This window comes from Leptinotarsa decemlineata, unplaced genomic scaffold (assembly GCF_025532065.1).
Source record: "Leptinotarsa decemlineata unplaced genomic scaffold, Ldec_3_MD MMD2_tig00026307_RagTag_RagTag, whole genome shotgun sequence".
NCBI lineage: Eukaryota > Metazoa > Arthropoda > Insecta > Coleoptera > Chrysomelidae > Leptinotarsa > Leptinotarsa decemlineata.
This window is the reverse complement of record NW_027412681.1, coordinates 10,488,318-10,508,507: the sequence shown is the minus strand read 5'-3', so window position 1 is coordinate 10,508,507 and position 20,190 is coordinate 10,488,318. Positions and strand designations below refer to the sequence as shown.

The following is a 20,190-nucleotide window of genomic DNA, read 5'->3' as shown; positions in this document are numbered from 1 at the left end:
CAAGTTGAAGAATATTGAGAATACAATCTTATTTATATGATTTGAAGAAAGTGGGGTAGAGTAAGGGAAGGGGAATATGTGAAAAATAAAGACCCACTAGGTTATTTATTCAAGTATTGATGTGAGAATTGGGGAATAAATCCAATATAATATTCATTAGATTCATGATTTCATTTTTACACATTCACATAAATGAAATTTGTTTGAATAATGTTGAGAGAAGTAATGATGAGAGAAGTGTCAAAAGGTTTTGGAATTATACTCAGAGCATTACTAGAATCACCTTTATTTATTCTCTAGAAAAAATAACTATTTTACAATTCACACACTTTCAATGTGACTAGAAAATGACTAGAATGAAGGAATAAATACTGCCCCAACCACGCAGTATTTTGTGTGCAACAACCAAAATAGATATGCACTCCAATATTCCTTATTTTATTTTTTCATTCATAACATTCATAACCTTAAAATTAACATGCAAGTTTTTATTATATTCCTAAAATTACAATTTTTTTATTCTAAACATACATCTAACTTAAACTAAACAAAAATATATTTACAAAAGGGGTTAGGTATTAAGGAACCCCTGGCACATGGCATCCCATTCCTGAACAAGAGGTCCATATTTTTGGATGTAAGCCAAACTCTTTCCTTGTTGCGAATCTTCTTCTTGAAGTTTCGCCCTAAGCAAAGAGAGTCGCTTCTCTAATTCCAGTTTCTGGGCCTCGATGGTGGAAATATCCGCCATCAAGGCCCTTTTTCTGGAATCAGAACCATCCACAACCTTCTTTTCCCTCAAATATCTCTTTTTAACAGACTGTGCATAGGTAATAGACTCTTTGAGTTTATTACCCTCTACCACAGTCTGTGAAAGGACATTTTCCGGGCCAACCTCTTGTTCGGAATGCTCAACACGTACCTGGGGGGTGACTGGAGGGGGCGACGCATCCCGATGGACCTGGGGGGTGACTGGAGGGGGTGACGCATCCCGATGGACCTGGGCGACGACTTCCACCAAGTTCTGCACCTCCATCACTGGAAGGGGTGCTGTAGGCCAACCAACGTAAGGTGAGTTCTTTTCACACTTTTTGCGAAAAGCACTCAACTTACCACCCCTCCCACCTTTGGCTTTGGATGCCTTCATAGGTGCGGACTTCTTCACAGGTGCGGACTTCTTCACAGGTGCGGACTTCTTCATCTTCTTGGCCCTCTTCACCGGTTTCTCGAACTCATCCCCTGAATCGATGGGCGACAATAGTTCGATGGGCGATAAGAGACTTTGAAGATGCGATAAATCCGCCAGAGACTCGTCCAGGTCCGGGTTGTACACATTCAGTAAATCTTCGATTTGGGGTGCTGACGAAGAAGTTGGTCTGAATGTCGACAAAGTTGGTGGGGGGTCAATCTCCTCCTCGGGGGTTGGTTTGAAGTCCTCGAAAAAGAACTTCAAGTCAGGAGCCGCCACTTCCTGGGTGGAAGTCATCCCCGGTGGTGGAATGGGAGCCGCCACTTCCTGGGTGGAAGTCATCCCCGGTGGTGGAATGGGAGCTGCAGCTGGTGGTGCAGCTGGTGGTGCAGCTGGTGGTTGTACCATGATGTCCTGTAGGACAACCACCCTCCTCCGTTCTACATCCTCCAACTGTCTCTCACTGAGAGTGGTAATCGGGGTCATCAGAGCATTCCTCAGAAAAGACATGATTCTAGAAAGAGAAAATGAAAATATCAGACAATATAATATAAATAGTATGGAAGTGTGTACTTACATCAAGCTGCTTGGAATTTTCAACTTCAACTAAGTTGGCTGGCAGGTATCTCAGGTTGGCTGCTTCTTTCGAAGGAAGACTGCAATCGAATGATGAACTGTGGCCTCCTCCTCATGTTTTATAGCCGTATGCTCCCTACCACTTCGGGTGGGAATGGGAGTGGGGGTGGAAGTGGGGTAGGATAATTCGTTTGAAATATTCCACAAGTATGAATTTTACAATTTGTTGAACAAACCAGATAATGAGTGAAAAAATTCAATTACTCGATTGCTCTTCCAATAAGGCAATGAGTAAATTTAATTTCTTGTCACTTATACTGTTTTCATCTTTCAGTACATTCAAAAGAATTCTTAAATTTTGTTCGGAACTTGTCTGATAGAATTCAATATCGTTGTGGCCCCAAGGTAATGTCTTGGTGGTATTAGGAATGATGAATCGCTTATCATCATTATGTGATAGCGCGACTTTATTGCACATCAACGTGTAAATATCATGTAAATCACTCCTGAATACATTCATCTTTCTAAATATTATACCGCCTGTTTCAACAATCCTAATGTAATCTTCAATTGAAATTTGATTTTTTATAACGGATTTTTTAATACCTTTTGCTTTCTTTATTTCATCAGACACACTTTGTACATGATATGCTTTCGCACCGGTGCCATGGAAACTGATGATGGGATCACTCGGAAGTTCATCCTTCATATTTCCAATCACCGATTTGCTAACTGGCACATTGAATTTATTACCCAACCTATAGTTAGAAGTGTCAAATTTGTCAACATTTGCAATCATAAAATTATAAAAATTATCCGTCATTATTTTCAGTATCAAAGAATCCGTATCGGTATAGAGAAGAGAAGCTTGTGGTCCGTAATGTTTTTTGATGACATCATAGAAAAAATCATAAATGACTGTTTTCGACATATCCAATATACTGAACCCCAAATACAATGGTTTATTATAACAAACCTTAACTTTATCCATATGTATGACGACAACGTCTTCCGAAAATATGGATAATGTTTTGAAATTGGGACGAGCTATCAAAGCATTGGCACCCATACCTCTTCTTATGGATTCCCAATGTGTGACAATTCGAATGTCTCTTCTATTGTTTACATTTTCCATCGTTTTGCCAAATATGGAATTTATATTCAATTTGAAGTAACCCTTCTCAAACTTATTGGTAGCCTTATTTCTCAAATTTGTATTTAAATCGATATATTTTTTCAGCCACGGTGACTGATTGAATCTGAGAATTCTATGAGTTTTCATCACCATCAAACCATTACGGACCGCTTGTTTCAAATTCCTATAATGAACGATATATTTCTTTTTATCATTCAAATTAGGAATAAGTTTGGGTATTTTGGACTTTGAACCAGGTGGTATAATACTTTCAACCAAAAATGGTAAATCCGAATGTAGATCGTGTAACTCGACAGGGTAATGCACATCTACTTCAAGTATGTATCCTTGGGGGCTATCATCTGGAATACTATTGATATCCAACTGACATATTTCACTGGCGGTCAACCAAGTGAACCCACCAAAAGGTAATGATTGAGACATGCTATGACCATACAGATTTGTTGCATCCAAATACATTATGAAAGATGAAGGTTTTTCGGGATTATAATTTGGAAGAAACTGATTGTTTGCAATATGCTTTCTCTCCGAACACTGGCTTACACCACCACGTATACCGTTTTGGAGAAAATGCACCATATCGATATCAGTTAATAATTCCAAGTTGACACCCGTATACTTCAACATAGCATCCCAAGAAAGACCTGGAGAAGTGAAATAGTGAGCAGGATCCAATTTATATGTATCTAAACTCATATTTCTAAAATTTTCAAAAATATCGCACAACAGTAGAACATCAGATTTTAGGTATATGTCAGAATATTCACCCAAATCTTGACAATTGAATGTGTTCCATACCTGCTTTACTCTATCATAATCCTCATCAGAAACATGTTTTTCATTTAATTTATCATAAAAGTCCACCTTTGATGGTATACTAGAATAATTTAATTTATCTAAAGAATCGATAAAACTGTACGGAAAAACACCTTTCTGCCTCATAAGTTTGAATTTATCCTGTTCCGGAAAATATTTTCTTGTTTCCACAAAATGTTTTTCATCTAAATTGTCACCTAACTCTTGAAGGGAAGCAGCCATAAATTTAAAACTATCGATGAACCTTAATTTCAAAAACTTATTTTTCATCACTCCATTGTGATCTACTATTCTCTCCATAATTATATGTTTCGTGAAGGAAACATACTTTTCTTTAGTTTGAGCAATGACATCAACTTTTGTTTTGTTTGTGCATAACTCTTTTATGAACAAATGACAGTCATACCCACTGAGATTATGAAAAATTATGGGTATAAAGTTGGGCAATTTGAAATTGAGGTTACAAATACTATGTGCAGCTCCATTTCTTTTTTTCCCCGTTAGATGGCAGTGGTCACGCACCTTAATATCACCATCACCAAATGGTTCTCCACATATACCACATGTGGCGGCAATATTGAAATCATGCTCTTCCTCATCAGTCAATGGACTCATTGGAATGACTTTCTTCAAATATTTGTGATAAATATTGGTGACATCAGCCTCCAAGTTTGACACAAACACTTTAGCTGCATCAGCACCTCTATATAGTACAAATTTAGATATAGAATCATCAAAAGAGCACTTTATGAGGTAAGAAAAAGCATATGGTTCATGAAGATATGTTCGATTTGTATAAGAGTTAGCAGGATTTGGCTCATTAGTATGCACTGGTTTCAGAATAGATTCGAAATCAGCATATACAACGAATGGAACCCTCAACTGTTTCTCGATATTTTCAAATTTCAAAATATTCTCAGGTACCCTTTTACCAAATTTATCAACCCTGAAATTTGTGGATGGTGTCGTTGTCGATATGTGATTACAATCATTCAACTGATGTCGCAATAAAGTTCGTTCATTATCAAAGTACAATAAACAACCATCACAAAAATACTTTTTATGACCACGGGCAGATATTTGTGATGATACTAGTCTCGATAAATCCTTAATCCAACAATAATGACTATTACCAGAATCATCTGTAATAATCAACAGATTAACATGACTATTTAATCTACGTTTAGAATAGTGTAACGGACCCACAACTTCATATTCAATTCTACCATTTTTAAAAACATTTTCCAACCCATAAACATTGATAGAGCAATCGTTCATAACCTCAAACTTAGGAATATCTTTCAACTTAACTGGAAATTCCATACCTGCTACATTCAAGACGGTTGAGAAGTGGGGATATGATGAAATTTCATCAAGTTTCTGACTGGCAGGGTATAAAGCTGAAGTCACAGCCCACGCAAAGCAGCACTGATCTTGATTAAGAACATTCACCACACTTTTCTTCAATTCGATGAACCTTGGCAATTTGATGTATGAAGACCCTCCGAAGGGGCTATACTTGTTGATATTCACCTCCAAGTACAAAATTTTCTCAATGGTCCAACCTGAAAATATGGGTTTTCTCTATAAGTCCATCATCATCAACATTTTGACTAGATCACATACCTGAATCCCGATCTTGAAATTCCGCTGCTTTAACAGTTAAACTATCTGCAAAACTGCTATAAACCACATCCAAATCATTCGATTGATCAATTACTTCATTGGGACTATTAAATGAAAGATCCTTAGTTTGCAGACTGTACCGCCCAAACACTTCCATGTTCACTTTCATGCATTTATGGATATCCAACACTTCTTCGAGTAGTTTCACTACTTTCTGCTTAATTTCATTGAAGAATGTTGGGTAATCCATGTGGTGGTTTTCACTGTCCACTCGGTAGCTCACAATTCGACACTTGAAAGCTGTATTGACAATTTTCACACCTTCCCCATATTGAACACATGCATTTGTTCTGTGCTGCAACGTCCTCCGATGTACATTCATCTGATCGCTTGCAATAGTCAAATTGCAGCAAACGCATGTTTGCAGTGTTGGAAGTGCTGGGGGTGTCAACCGTTGCCTCTTCGATGTTGGAGGTCCATCACCATTTGCGGGTGTGCAGGAATCCCGCTGATGACGACGTAGGTTGTCACTACGAGTGAAACTTTTTTTACAATCAACGCACGAATACATCTTGTATATAGAAATATCTACCGTACGATAAGGAGAATTTGAAATGAGTGAAACGTTCACACCACACTCCTTATAAAAGCCCAACTCCTCCCCCCCACCATAACCCAAATGAGAGCTACAAGGTCAACATTCAATGCCACAGAGCAAGCTCAAGATAGTCGAAGTGACGAACGTCAATGACAAACCCCACACTCAAGGTCAAACACCGCAACGCCTAATCCCACTGTATATTCTGTACACGTTACGATTTCATTCAAGGTCAACATTCAATGCCATGGAGCAAGCTCAAGGTAGTCGAAGTGTCGAACGTCAAGGTCAAACCCCACACTCAAGGTCAAACACCGCATTCAAGCTCATACTACGTGTATGACGTTCAAGGTTAGGTGACGTTATTCAAGGTCGTGTGACGTCTCAAGGTCAAAAGGGGTGGGGGGAGGCGTTCAGTCGGCATTAGCACCCTACTAGCTTGCATTAATACTCAAGGATTGGGCGATTAATATGAGAAAAAAGGATAGCACAGAGTTTAAGGAGGCTACTGTTAAAACCGTATGGAATATAACAAGCAAATTATTACAAGAAAAGTATTACAAGGAGTATAATATCATGCTAGACCCCTTTAAAAGTGTTGCATTCAAACAAGCGCGGAATGCACGCGACGCAGCACGAAGAAATTTACAAACAGATCCCACTAAACGCAAAACAAGCTCAGTACCATTAACTTCAAATGAAATGAGTAAAATTATAAACTTTTGGGATGAAAATACCCCTATAGGACTTCTACGCAAATTTTATCACATAGCAGCGGTGGAATTGGCTTGGAGAGGTGGTGAAGGTGCTGCTTGCTTAGTTGATTATTTTCATATCGAAAAGGACAACAATGGATCTCCAACTAATAGGATAGAATATGATCCAATTTTCAGTAAAACCTGCCAAGGGGGTTCAAAGAACTGCGCCTCTAGCAAATGGTTAGTTCAAAATAGTGATAACAATGCTTGTCCTGTCAGATTATTCATTAAATTATTATCAAAACGAGGCACAAATATCAAGACAAATAGACTATTTTTAAGGCCAAATCGTCACTGGAAGACAGGAAGCGATAACTGGTATGACAATATGCCTCTGGGTAGAAATATAATCAACGGATGGACGAAATCTTCTGCTGAAGCAATTGGCTTGGATACGAAACAGAGGAAAATAACCAATCACTCTTATAGAGCAACTGCAGTCAGTCAACTAGCTAAGAGTGGAGTTCAAGAACAGCAATTGTTAAAAATTACTGGGCACAATAATGGAAATTCCATAAAACCTTATTTGAATATTGATCAGAAACATCATAACCAAATAATCAATAGTATGCGTGGAAACACCTATGCAGTAACCGAGGCAAATACAGCAAGATCAACGGAATATCATTATACGAATTGTTCTTTTATTAACTGTGTGTTCAATAAATAATTTTGTTCGAATTGCAAAAAAATTTCTCACCGAATATCCCTCGAACATTGATAAATAACTCATAATTTTATCACAACTTCCTCAAGCACGTTATTTTAGATAACATCCCTCCGCCTTCGGCGTCGGGATGTTACCAAATAACGTGCTTTCGAAAACTGTGATAAAATTATTTCGTTAGTTATCAATGTCCTTGGGATATTATAGCTGAAAATCTCACAAGAAAGTGTTTTTTGAATACGCCAGTTATTAATTTTCATCAAGTATCGGCCAATTCCATTATATATCTTAAGAATTTTTGCCTTTGTCTTTGGATTGTCATGTCAATATGAGCATGTGACGAACATACCAACAACTGATTGAATTTTCTGCTTTCTTACAACTTCATTATTTATTGTGAGAAATTTGAACTCAGTTGAAATTGTTTGATCCTTTTATTTTTTGAGGAGTGGGCGGTATTCTATCATCGCGGGGTACCATCTGACCGCTGACTCGTTCATATACTCAATGAAATAAACTATATCGATGTTTATCAACTTCTTGGAAATGAGATGATGAAACTATCACTCGCTCCCGGACTAAATGGCGTTCCTCACATTCACCCCTTTTTGGTTCAAATTACTCTACAGAAATAACTCGTCCCCTGTGTTTTCATACAGGTCACGAAGAAAACTACATATTTGTTTCTATTCACGTACCAACAAAGTATTCGCAGTTCGAAAATTATTTATTACCCACTTTATTTATGACATCGAAGGTCTCAGCCGTCCGTCTCTACGAAACAAATAAAAATTTTCAATTTACTTTGGACTTATGAGATATATGTAACTGAAACCCACAGGGGTCAACAATAGCATCACGAGAAGGATAAGATACCAGAGATATTCCTACAACCCCAGAAGTCAGGGGTGAGCTTGAATGAATGTACAGGAGTTCTGAGATCTAATCTAAAAAAAAGTGTGCATTTCGGGACGTCCGACAGAAGTGATAACTTAAACTTATCTAAGTTGAACTAACTGAATTTAATATTGAAATTGTTCAACTTGAGAAGAGCTTTGGTCATTACTTGTATGTTATGTATATTAATATGTTAATGTAAGGAAAAGATATTCATTACTAGAATTTTTTATTGATTATTATGTGTATGTACGCATATATTATAGCTACCATAAGCTAATTGTAACTTTCGTAGGAATAAATAATGATACTAACAAAGTACATACACAAAATTAGTATGATACTGGCAACAGTATATGCCTAACGCACACTAAACACTGAGCGTTTGTCCGACAAGAGAAGAGGAGCCTGCCTTCCGCTGATGTATGCGTGAGAGAAAGGGAATGTAGACAGACTGGCGTTATAACGCATTAGTTAAAAAGTTATCACTTCAAGAAAGTGGAACGAAATAAATTATTATTCATAATTATAGAGGTAGACAAGTGAAATAATATCGCTCGTTTTTCAAAAGGCAAAGTTTTGGACATAGCCTTCAGGACAAATAATAATTTAAGTAAATTCATTGAAAACAATGAAGATGAAACTCTAGTATCGGATAGATCAGGAGTATATAATTCGATCTGTGATTCTTGTCCAAAATTTATATCGGACAAACCGGACATACTTTTTTCAAAAGAATGAAAAAACATAAAAGTAGTTTTTTTGTATGGAAAGTCCAATTCAACATCTTTTTATAGAAGGGCATGAGTTCAATCACGACTATGACACATTGCATTTAGAAGGAAAAGGTTCAAAACTCAACATTTTGGATTGTTGGAAAGCCAATAGATGTAAAAATTTGGGATTATTGCTCAATGATCGAATATACTTGCATTGTTCCCTTTATTGAATCTAGTTTGCAAAGATCTTAAAAGTAGGTGGAATGAGAGCACAGGTAAAGGTCATTATTAATTATTCTTCAGTCTTATGAGTTGTTCCTAGATATGTGAATAGTTAAAGTGATGAACTTATCATGTACAAATTTGGCAGGTAGTAATATTCATAATGATCAAAGTACTATAAAAGCACGACACAAAACTTGTACAAACAGAAGAAGCAACATGGGACTGAAAGTGAAGCTACTGTTGATAAAGACCATAATAATAATAAAAAGGTTTATTCACGAATTTTTATAAAATAAATTTCACAAATCCACATTAATACAACTTATATCCACAGCATATAAATAGGTAGGTATATAATAAAAATAGGTATATAATAAAATTGATTTGTGGATACACAAGTGCAAAATCACTGAAGCAGTCATTAGACTGCTTGTGCGTGATATTCAAACTACTAAAAATAAACTTTGTCACAATAGTGTGTTTGGCATCATAGTTGGCAGGTATAAGTATTTTGTCATATTCGGTATATTGTCACAATCATGTGTTTGGGTCATATTCAGTATATTGTCACTTTCGGATTTGCTTCATTTCAATAAATTATAAAACAAGGTACACTCATTATCCATTTTCCATAACTTTTATAATAATGAAAGCTTGAAATATATTTAAGGTCTTCTGGTATCAACGACCATAATCTGGGCGCGACATAATATGTGTTCCTTGGCCAATTGTTTTTTCACTTCGAGGAGAAAACAGTTCATCATTTCTTCTCGTATTGTGAGTATGCTTATGATACTTCAGTATTATTTTTCCTTTTTTTAAAAATACAAGAATTTTTTGACAGAAAATTTGACGAGCATCCATTATTTCAGTTTCTTTATACAGACTTTCAGAAGAATAGCTGATATTTTTTTAAAAAATTATTTTCAAAATCCATTTCTGTAATATGTTGATCTTGTCTATGAAACAGTCTCTCACATCACTCCATCCCAAAATTCCATGTGCCAATTGTGATTGTTTCAATGCTAAATAAACTGTTTTAATGTGTTTGGGATCTAAAAATGCTTTCAAATATTTGAATTTTGGACGTATTCCTCGTATTTTATTCGACAGATGCTTCATTTGAAGGTCCTATCTGAAATGCCGATCTATCATTATTCCAAGATATTGGATTGGGCTTCAGAAATTTTTGAATCTAAACCAACATCAGTATCTCCCAAATATGGCAATCCTGATGAATAGGAACAGAATAGTAGATAACAGCTCTTATTCAAGTTAAGAGTAAGTTTATTGTACTGAAGCATTTAGACTTTTAAAAAAAGTATTCTAAATATTTTCTTGAAGTTCATTCCAAGTGTTTGCTTTGTAAGTAACAACTGTATCATCTGCAAAACTAATGATTTTCCCCAGCCTATCTCTAATACTACCGTTAATCCTGTATGCCTGCGCAGCGACATACAGAAGACAGATCCAGTCGTTTATGAACGCGTGCATAAGGGCTGCCGTAAACGCTCCAAGATATGTACCGAATAGGTACATATTCCGGGATCTAGACCTGAACATACACTACGTGGACGCATACATGAGGAAACACGTAGAGGACACGTACGACAGAATTCGAGCGCACGACAACCCAGCGCTAAGCGACTTACATAACGCACCAAACAAGGATGACCCCAGATTCCGAGAGAGGGACAAACACAGAAGACCAACGAAGCAGAACCAAAGACCACCCCCAAGAGTCGCTGTCAGGCGGCTCCGGTAAGTATAAAAATTTCTCAATCAGTTCAAATTAATCTCTTTTTCAAACTCACTGAGAACCAAAACTCGTTCGCGATTAAAAAGACACTCGTCTCCGGTTAGTTTTTGAGGACCCCATGCTATAATTCAGTTAGGAAAGGCATGATAAAACAATTTAACAGATCAGAAAGTAAAAGCACCTAGAGGCTGACTTTCGACCAAAGGTCAGATGTCAATCTTGCTGAAGTGGCTATCAGTAAGTTGAGGACCGCTCCGGAGAAGCGGGGATGGATGGACGAGATGGGATGTTCTGCACACATTAACCGTGTGGGGAAGATTTCAACTCAGGGCACTCAACGCGAGAGGGGATATAGGGGGGTGGGTGTACAAACAGTATTGTGACGCCCGTATAGCGAAACACGTGTCGCGGTTTTGTAAAATTCCAAGTGGAAATGTCACACTGAAGTGTGTTTTTTTTGAATACGTTTGAGGTAAAGCATTCCTAATACACTGTCTGGTATTCTTAAAAAAAATTATATTTTTTGAATTTTCAATGAAAAAATTTTATTTGCTCTAATTTTTCGATGACTGTGTCAATTTTGGTACAAATGGAAATAATCAAGTCGGTGTTATTCCACGGATGTTGGTGGTGCTCTGCAGATTTTTATATCACACGATTCATCTACGTCTACCGAAGACATCAACGACAGAAAGGCAATGGTCGCAATGGGCATGATGAGGCTGCGGGTTTCGATATTGATTCTATAGTGAAAAAAAATCCGAAATACTCATGCTAGGAGTCCACAGCTTGCACCAGTTTCGACTTTTTGGGGTTGTCGTTCGTAGGAGGGCGACAGTTGGTTAGGGAAAACATATTTTAACAGTTTTTTTAATAGATACGATATTTGTTTCAATTTTATAATGAATATTTGTAGTGAAATCGAATGAGGAAAAGTGATTTTCGTGTAATTCAATGTGCATATGAATGTAGTTTGCAACTGACATACATTTCTATGCATGATCTCCATACGCTCTCTGTTAACAAATAAGGTGAATTTTCACTTTTCTCTATTTGGTCCCCCAGCGTTATTTCTAATCCTCGAAACAGTTCTGATATGCACTTATTGGTATGGCCTAGAGCTCTCTTAGCGATTCGGATTTCATCTCCCCAATCGTTGTAAAACAGGAAAGAATCGCAGGGGGCCAAATCTGGTGAATACGGTGGCCGAGGCATGATTACGGTGTGGTTTTAGATGAAAACATATGTTCGAGACGAGTGAACCAACATAAAAAAATAAAACAATTGATAATCGAATGTAGGTATCCCGCGAAATTTGAACATTCACCTCTTTTTTTGAACAGACCACTTATCTCCAAGAAGAGTTCTCATCGTAGTTATTTTCCTTAATTTTTTCGTTGGAAGTTCCCCACATTTTTTCAATGATGGAGAAATGAAAAAGCCAAAAAGCCTCCTTGCACTAAACCTCACTTATATTGAACCTAACCTAACTAAACCAGTTTCAAACAGGCCCATTTGCTATTTTTCAAACAGTTCCCCTGTATAAACTGAATGGTCCTGCCCTGGTCATTCAGCTTCAAGGAGCGAGAGAAGCGAGTAAAAATTAATTTCTTAATTCACTCCCTTTCGACGCCATACCAGCAAGCCCTTTGAAAAATTCATGAAAGTAATTCTGTTAAAACGTGCGAGAGGAATGTTAAATTTAAAAGGACATAACTAGATGAATGTTGAACAAAGAGAAATGTTACGAAAGCAATTTTCATTCGAAAGGATTCTAGATACAATTTCGAGAAATATCTGATTGGATGCTTTTCGATTTCGCTGTGGATAAGTGGTAATTGGTTTCAGGTTGTTCAATTCAATTGAAGTAAGCATTATTGGAATCAGTGCCAACGTAACACAGAACGATTGATTCCGTCAGCAGGGTGCTTGAGATTCGATGAAGTGGACGAAGACCGTTTTTGCCTGCTCCTGCGAAGGTTCTACCGGCGAGAAAGTTTTTGAAGTGCTTGAAATAATGACAGTCAGTTTTGGGAGGCTTGGGGAGTATGGTGAGTGAGGCAGAACTTCGACGTCAATTCGTTAAATTTTTTGGATGGTGATTAGTGAAATGTGTGGATGGGCGATGTCGTAGAGCAGGATCGGATATTTTCTGTTGACCAGTGTCGGTATATTTTATCAATTTCTTCACAATAGGACTCTGTTGTGATGGTTTGGTCGAGTTGCAGAAAATGATAGTGAATTACACCAGTCGCTGACTACCATACAGCCATGGTCTCATTTTTTTATTGGTTATCGATATTTCGCAAACCATCGTCAAACAGTGCGTTCATTATTGCCAGAAAATAAAAAAAAATAACAGCATTGATGTATAACTATAATGAAAATTATACTGATGAAAAGAAAATTTATTCTATTAATGATGTTTCGAAATGAGAAAATAACAGGTAATAAACTTTGAATAGAATGAAATCAGTATAACAAGTGTTATGAAACAAAGAATAAAAACAAAATCAACAACTCGTAAGATTCCATAGAAAAATTTATTTCAAAATCCAATAGTTCCTTTGATAAAAATGGGTAATGTTCCTCAATTTGGGTTATCACAGCAAATGCAAGTTTGAACAAAATAAAGTTGAGTTTAATTCATGAGTTTTTCAAATTCACTTCGAAAAGTATTCAAATTGATGTTTCAAATGTTGGGTTTTAATTTTTAAAGGGATTCGTTTCTAATTCACATATTGGCAACAGCGCCTAGGTCAACTTGAAATAAGTTATACTTATCTAGATATTCTACTTTAAAAAAGGAAAATTATCTTTATAAATCAACCATAAAGGCAAAATATAAATTATAGTTCAGTACCACCTCCACAAGCCACATAAACAACAGTTGTTTTGTTATTTATTTATATAGAGGAAGATAGGTTAGGTGCACAAAATGTCATATGTCACAGAATGTCTCGTATCTCTGAACATAAGTTAACAGAACAGCACGCCTATGAAATATGCCATCTTTGTTTGTCTCATACAGGTAACAGATTCATTGTCCTTTATTAGCTATAACCGATGTTGCCAAATGGTGAAATAGAAACGAATCCCTTTAAATGTTCAATGCATTCTTTCATTCCTCTTTTTCAAGTATTTAAATAATTTTTTAAAGAGAAAGGTTGAAGTGATAAGTTTAAAATGCGTTGTTTTAGAGCTCTTTTATGAACTACTCGATTTTCGTCAGGAGGAACATTCCCCATTGTATTAATTATATTGACACTGCATACATCCATTCGATTTGCTGAAACTCTATTGCGTCTTTCGGTCATAATAGCCAATATTAAACAATGCTTGAGAAAAATATCGACTTTGTGAATCATTGATTTCAAAAACATTCTTTATACTTATTCGCGCTGTACAAATAACTCACCTGCATATTTCAAGATTTTAGGTTCAGTAGTTTCCGCTGTATGTTTATATAAGAGCGGGCAACATCTAATAATTTATATTTTTACTTTAAAAATACAGTAACTAAAAAAATATGCCAAGTGCCTTAAGTAATGAATAGCTTCAAGAATCGAATTATGTTTCCTATAAATTCAATTCGCAGAACTAACACAACAGTCAACGACTTCTGCCCTTACGTGTCTGCCCGCGTTCGAGTCACGTTGTCGGCGATGGCGCTTCATTGCTTAGACCTCCCCTCTACCCCCGTACATTGGCCCCCAACATCGTCTTACAGTAGACGGGACGCGTAATGACTTACTGCGTTGCAACAAGTTTAGAGTCTTTACCTACGGTTTTCAATTAGATATTAAGATAAATATAAAGATAAGTGAAGATTATTATGTTACCCAAAAATATGCTAAATGTTTATTGTTAAGACATGTTAATTTGCTGAATGTTTATTTATTTCTAGTCTCTAAGAGACTAAAGATACTTTTAAGAGGCTGATTTATTTCTAAAAAGGCTTTATAATTTGCAATTATTGCAATGAATATAAAAATAGTTGAGATATTTATGTATCTTGTTACTAAAAAGATAATTTTCAGAGGCTGATTGTTTTATAGGCTGAATAGTTAAGTGAGAAAAGTTAATTATCTACCTATTAAGTTGTAATTACCTTTAAGTTACCACGTAGATGCCTACTACATTAAAACAAACGTTGGTAATGTTGATTTTTGATGTTTATATGGTTAAATAAACAATTTTTACATTGTAATATGCTTTTATATTATTTTTTTATGATGATGTAGGTACACTTGTTCCCCCATAATCAAGTCTACCCAATACAAGGATCAAGTCTCCCAGCATAGGGGACATTTGATTCTTTAGAGTGTCCTGGTAAAACTAAAAAACAAACAAAGAATTATTAATTAATTCCATAATCTGGTAATACCCAAAGTTAGGTGAATATTTTTTCTTGGTTGTCACCAAAAAATATTCTGAAAAACTTCATCTCAGACTTCGATATGGATAAAACATAAAAATGGGGATCAAGTGTCCCCAGTCTCCCCTATATATTCAATAAAAAGTCTTTCTAAGTAGTCGCCTGAAACCTTCACTGTATGCTTGTAAAGACTCAGCAATTAAAATGGCTTGAAAGGGTCTTGCCTTGTCCCTTGTAATTGCTGCTGGACTACCCATTCAATAAATACCTTCCTTAATAACATCCTTCTCAGAACCTATCTGTCCCGAGGTAACTTGACAGCAATGAATATTCATCAATCATCCCTTTACTTTACTTTCAAGGTTTGAGAAGAGTCTTTCGATTTATTGTGGTTTTATCATCAACCCGTAGATACATGTTATGTACTTAGGCGGATTGCTGTCAGGATGTCGGTCACTTGAATTATGTGGAACTGATAAATCAATATGGAAAAGGGACTATCTCATAAAATTGAACATCCACTTTATCGAAAGTGGTTTCCGAGAACAAATTAGTTCTGTTTGCCTTCTGCAAACACTTGTTAATTCTGAATTGAAAAAGACACCCCACTCGTTTTCATGTCCAAATGTCAGGCAAGTCTACGTACTTCAAATGGATGCTGTAGTTATACTGTCACATGTACCGTTGATAAACATAGAATAACATTTTGGAAAAGGAGTTTTTGATTTTGTAATTTTTATATAAAGAATAAGGGGAAATTCCGAAGGGACAAGAAAAGCAAATGAACCTTTGAAACCTATATCAGAAAATAGTAACTTTTCTGCAGACCACAATCCATTCCATAAGTAAAATTGAAAATTGAACACTCAGTAATGGTGATGTTCTGGTGATCTTCTATATTTAAAGTTTTTTCACGAATGTACCTGTTGATACTCGTCAAATTGCTCTTCACTCTTCAAGATTGACACAAATATCGAATCATTTCAAAGGTTGTCAAAAAACATATTGATAGATATTTTCACTACCCAGCTATCAAACAATCATGCAAATGTTAAAAAAGGTATATTGATTTGAAATTTTTGGAAAAAAAGTATCACTGATGATACTTTTTCAGTGAGAGAATGCTTATCCAGATCCTTTTGTAGATTCAACAATAAAAGCAATAACAAATAAATAAATTATCTAAAAGAACAATTCGTTCAGGCTAGTCTCAACTCACCTCACCACAGTGAGGTGAGTTGAGTGAGGTGAGTCCATTAACACACATGTTAATGGACTGACACCTATCAGAAAACAACTACTCCATTGGCTAATACCACGAAGGACGTTGGATTATATCCGACAGGTGTCAGGGCAGTATTCTTCACAGAAGAAATTTCTGCATATGCTGTTGGCGATACAAATTGTGGAATAAATTCAGAATTATTGGATTAGGGCACACTTGCAGACTGGTTTCGGGCTATTTGGCCTCTCGTCAGTGCAAGGTAGTGTCCATCATCAACATAAAGTCGATGATTTCCCATAATTGAAAATTGAATTCTTTTCAGAGTGTCATTCTTCGAACTAGGCTGAAGCGAACGACAAACAACATATTCATCATCGCCCCATCTGTCCGTCAACAAGGTAACCAACCGCATATCCAAATTGCCCAAGTTCCTCGTATGAGGAAAAAACTTCACATATAGTAAAGGAGCATACTTGACGACTGGCGGTAAATTGAACTTGATTTACAATTCACTATATGTAAAAAAAAGTCAATTGAAAACCAAATGACCCTATGAACAACATTACCAATTCAGTAACCACTAATTCAACAATTACCGACTCAACAATTACCCGACACTTTTCACAACTAACGTCATACATTATGTTCTAGGACTACCCGAAAACATAAGACGAATTGGAAATACTTTTATGAAACATAAAATTCAATGAGTTTTATACATACATATATAAATACAATTAAACAGGGCTTTTCATGATGAGCGTTAATTAGCCGTTTCTGACAAACTATTTAACGGATCAATCTGAAAATTTCACAGTATGCATAAATCGATATGACCTACATGCCTAAAATATTTCAGACGAAGCGGCGTTGTCGCTTCTACAAGTAGCGGCTTCTTTGATTTTTCAAATGGAACACCCCGTATATAATATCATATTATGATTCAATATCACTTTGTCAACAAATTCATATACTATTTCCCCATACCTATCTATTACCGTTTAGAAGATATAAATTAATTTCGATATTTTTTTTACCAAACATGAACTTTTATAAATGCTGATAATCTTGAACTCTCTTGCACTAAAACGATCAAATTTGAAATGGAGTGGAGTGAAACTATGAGGATCTTCACTCCGAGTCATATATTCATATGCCTCATACAGGGTCTTCAAAAAATGCAGATACTTTGATCTCATGAAAGAATGAGTGGAACTCAATTTATTCAAATGGAACACCCTGTATATTTCAACATTTTTGAGCTCTACATCCAATTTTAGATTAACTTTGTTCAGGTCATATTGGCGTGGAGGTCATATTGACTTATGCATACTGTGGAATTTTCATGGTTGATCCGTTGAATAGTTTGCCAGAAACGGCTAATTAACGCTCATCATGAAAAGCCCTATATATGTTTCACATTGTAGAACCCACAAAGGTCAATAAAAAATCTAATTTCCTTAAACAAAAAATGACTTTCGTTCAATATTCAAAATGAACTGTTTATGTAGATCATAGACAGACGTTTCTTTCTGACACAAACTGGAGAAAAAGTCGCATCAGAAACAACTATATTCTGATATGATTTCAACTACATTCAAAGCTGTTTACATTGAATTACACAAAAATCACTTTTTTCTATTGAATTTGTTCTCGCATTTTAAAATATTCATTATGGAATGCACAGCAATGTTACACAACATAATACATAAAAGAGCATTGATAAGTATACTTTTTGAAGTTTCGGGTCGACTACACCTGTCTTCAACTGCTTATCAGCACCTTTTTGAACCTTTGAAAACACGCGCATTTCTCGCACAATATTAGCATTTGGTTGTGAACGGAATTTAAACTTCGCCAAAAGATATACGATGGGGGACTATTCATATTTCGGGAACTGACAACACTAATGTCTATAGGTAAAATGTGGCAACACCATAATAAAGTTTGATATTTGTTTGTTGTGTAATCGTACTCACAACATTTTGATGTGCTATTTGTTTTGTTTACAGTGAGTTGAGAAAATCAGTTAAACAAAAAAAAAAATGAAAGAAATTTCAAAAGAAGGTTTTAGTTGAATTATTTTTCACAACTTTCGACGTGGATTATTTCAACAAGAATATGTCGATGAACTCATTTTTTTGTATGGCGATAAAGCACCATTAAAAACTACAGTATATCGCTGGTATAGTGAATGGGCTTGTTTCATGCTACGGAAAATTATACTGGTTTGCTTATAGACTGATCGAGTTGGGGGTAAATTATCCTTATCAAACCTAATCGGTCCCAAAACCTAAAACAAAAGAATAATTCGAAAAGCAAGAATTCAAATTGGCCGCGTGTCTGTTGACCAATAAAATTGATCGTGTCTAGAACGGAGTTGCCAAGTGTATTGGTTTTTAATATCCAATCACAGATCTGATGATCCAATTTGACATTTGTTGTTATTTTTGTCAACTCGGTGTGAATAGAACTGTTACAATTATATAATTACAGAACGTTTTTTTGTAAAAGGTAGGTCTCGGCGGGTACCTATTTTGCTGCATATTCCGTGTCATTAGTTTACATTCAGAAAAATATTTTTTCAGGTTATTTTTGGATTGATATGTTCTGGAGTAATTCTACATTTCACTGTACATATTTTTGCTTCTCTTTTCAGGCACCATACTGCTCCTTGGCCGAGATAAAATAAAAATTAAATCAAAACTTTCCATCTTTCGATAAAAGACAAAGTCTGAAATGAATATCATATAAATAAAAGGGACCACCTACTAAATATACCACCTACCGTTTCAATTTTTCATTCTTCATTTCGGTACCAAAGTATTGCAAATTTTTCAAGTAAAATTCATCGATCATTTCAAAATCGACTCTTGGTAAGTTGTCGGGAGTCAGCTTTAACAAAACTGGGCTCAACATTCTATATGAAATTATTTTAACAAAAATACGAAGTTTGTGGAAATCATTGACATTAGAAAGAGCTCATTGTCGCATACACTACAGAGGGCGCTGGCTGACAATATGGCTAATATACCAGTAACGTTGACTTATTTTTTGGTGGGTGGCATGAATGCCTAATTGATTTATTTTATTAGGGTTCATGAGCACTCGAAAACCATTTTAAAATACAGCTCGTTCAATTATATTTAGAATTAATTATTAGATATAACTTGTACTATATCAGTTATCAAGGCAAATATTATTGTCCATTTTTATGCTTAATTCGTGGATTCAAGCGATCTTATTATTGTATATTCATTTGTTTGCTGGCATTATTCTCAAAAAAAAAGAAAAGAATAATTACAGAAATTGTTAATTGATCGTTTATTTTCTCAGGATAATGGAGTACCCATATCACAATTTATTGGTTAATTAGGCATTGAAAATGTATGTCATATCGGATCCATTCTGCTTGTTTTTGTAACATTGAGTTTCAACTTTTTCTTAGCTGACAGCTCGCTTAGGAACAAGTCCTTTTTTCACTGAGTTTAGTTTGTGTATGTTTTGAAAGTGTTTTAGAGATATATTTGAATATTAATATGGTGCATTCTTGGTTTATAAGTGAGTTATTTCATATAATGAGTTCAGGTTCCCAAAGGAT

General features: G+C 35.7%; 2 protein-coding genes across 14 annotated transcripts in view; both read right to left on the bottom strand.

Moving 5' to 3' along the window:
* Positions 1-20,190, bottom strand: part of Trpm (Transient receptor potential cation channel, subfamily M) — a 431,781-nt gene that overhangs the window by 104,566 nt on the left and 307,025 nt on the right. The gene's annotated exons all lie outside the window — the stretch shown is intronic.
* On the bottom strand, positions 439-1,902 carry LOC141485047 (uncharacterized). Its single transcript, XM_074180968.1, has 2 exons — positions 1,767-1,902; positions 439-1,703 (listed from the first exon to the last, which is right to left on the bottom strand). The coding sequence occupies exon 2, from the start codon at positions 1,697-1,699 to the stop codon at positions 572-574; it is 1,128 nt and encodes a 375-aa protein (XP_074037069.1). The 5' UTR covers positions 1,700-1,703; positions 1,767-1,902; the 3' UTR covers positions 439-571.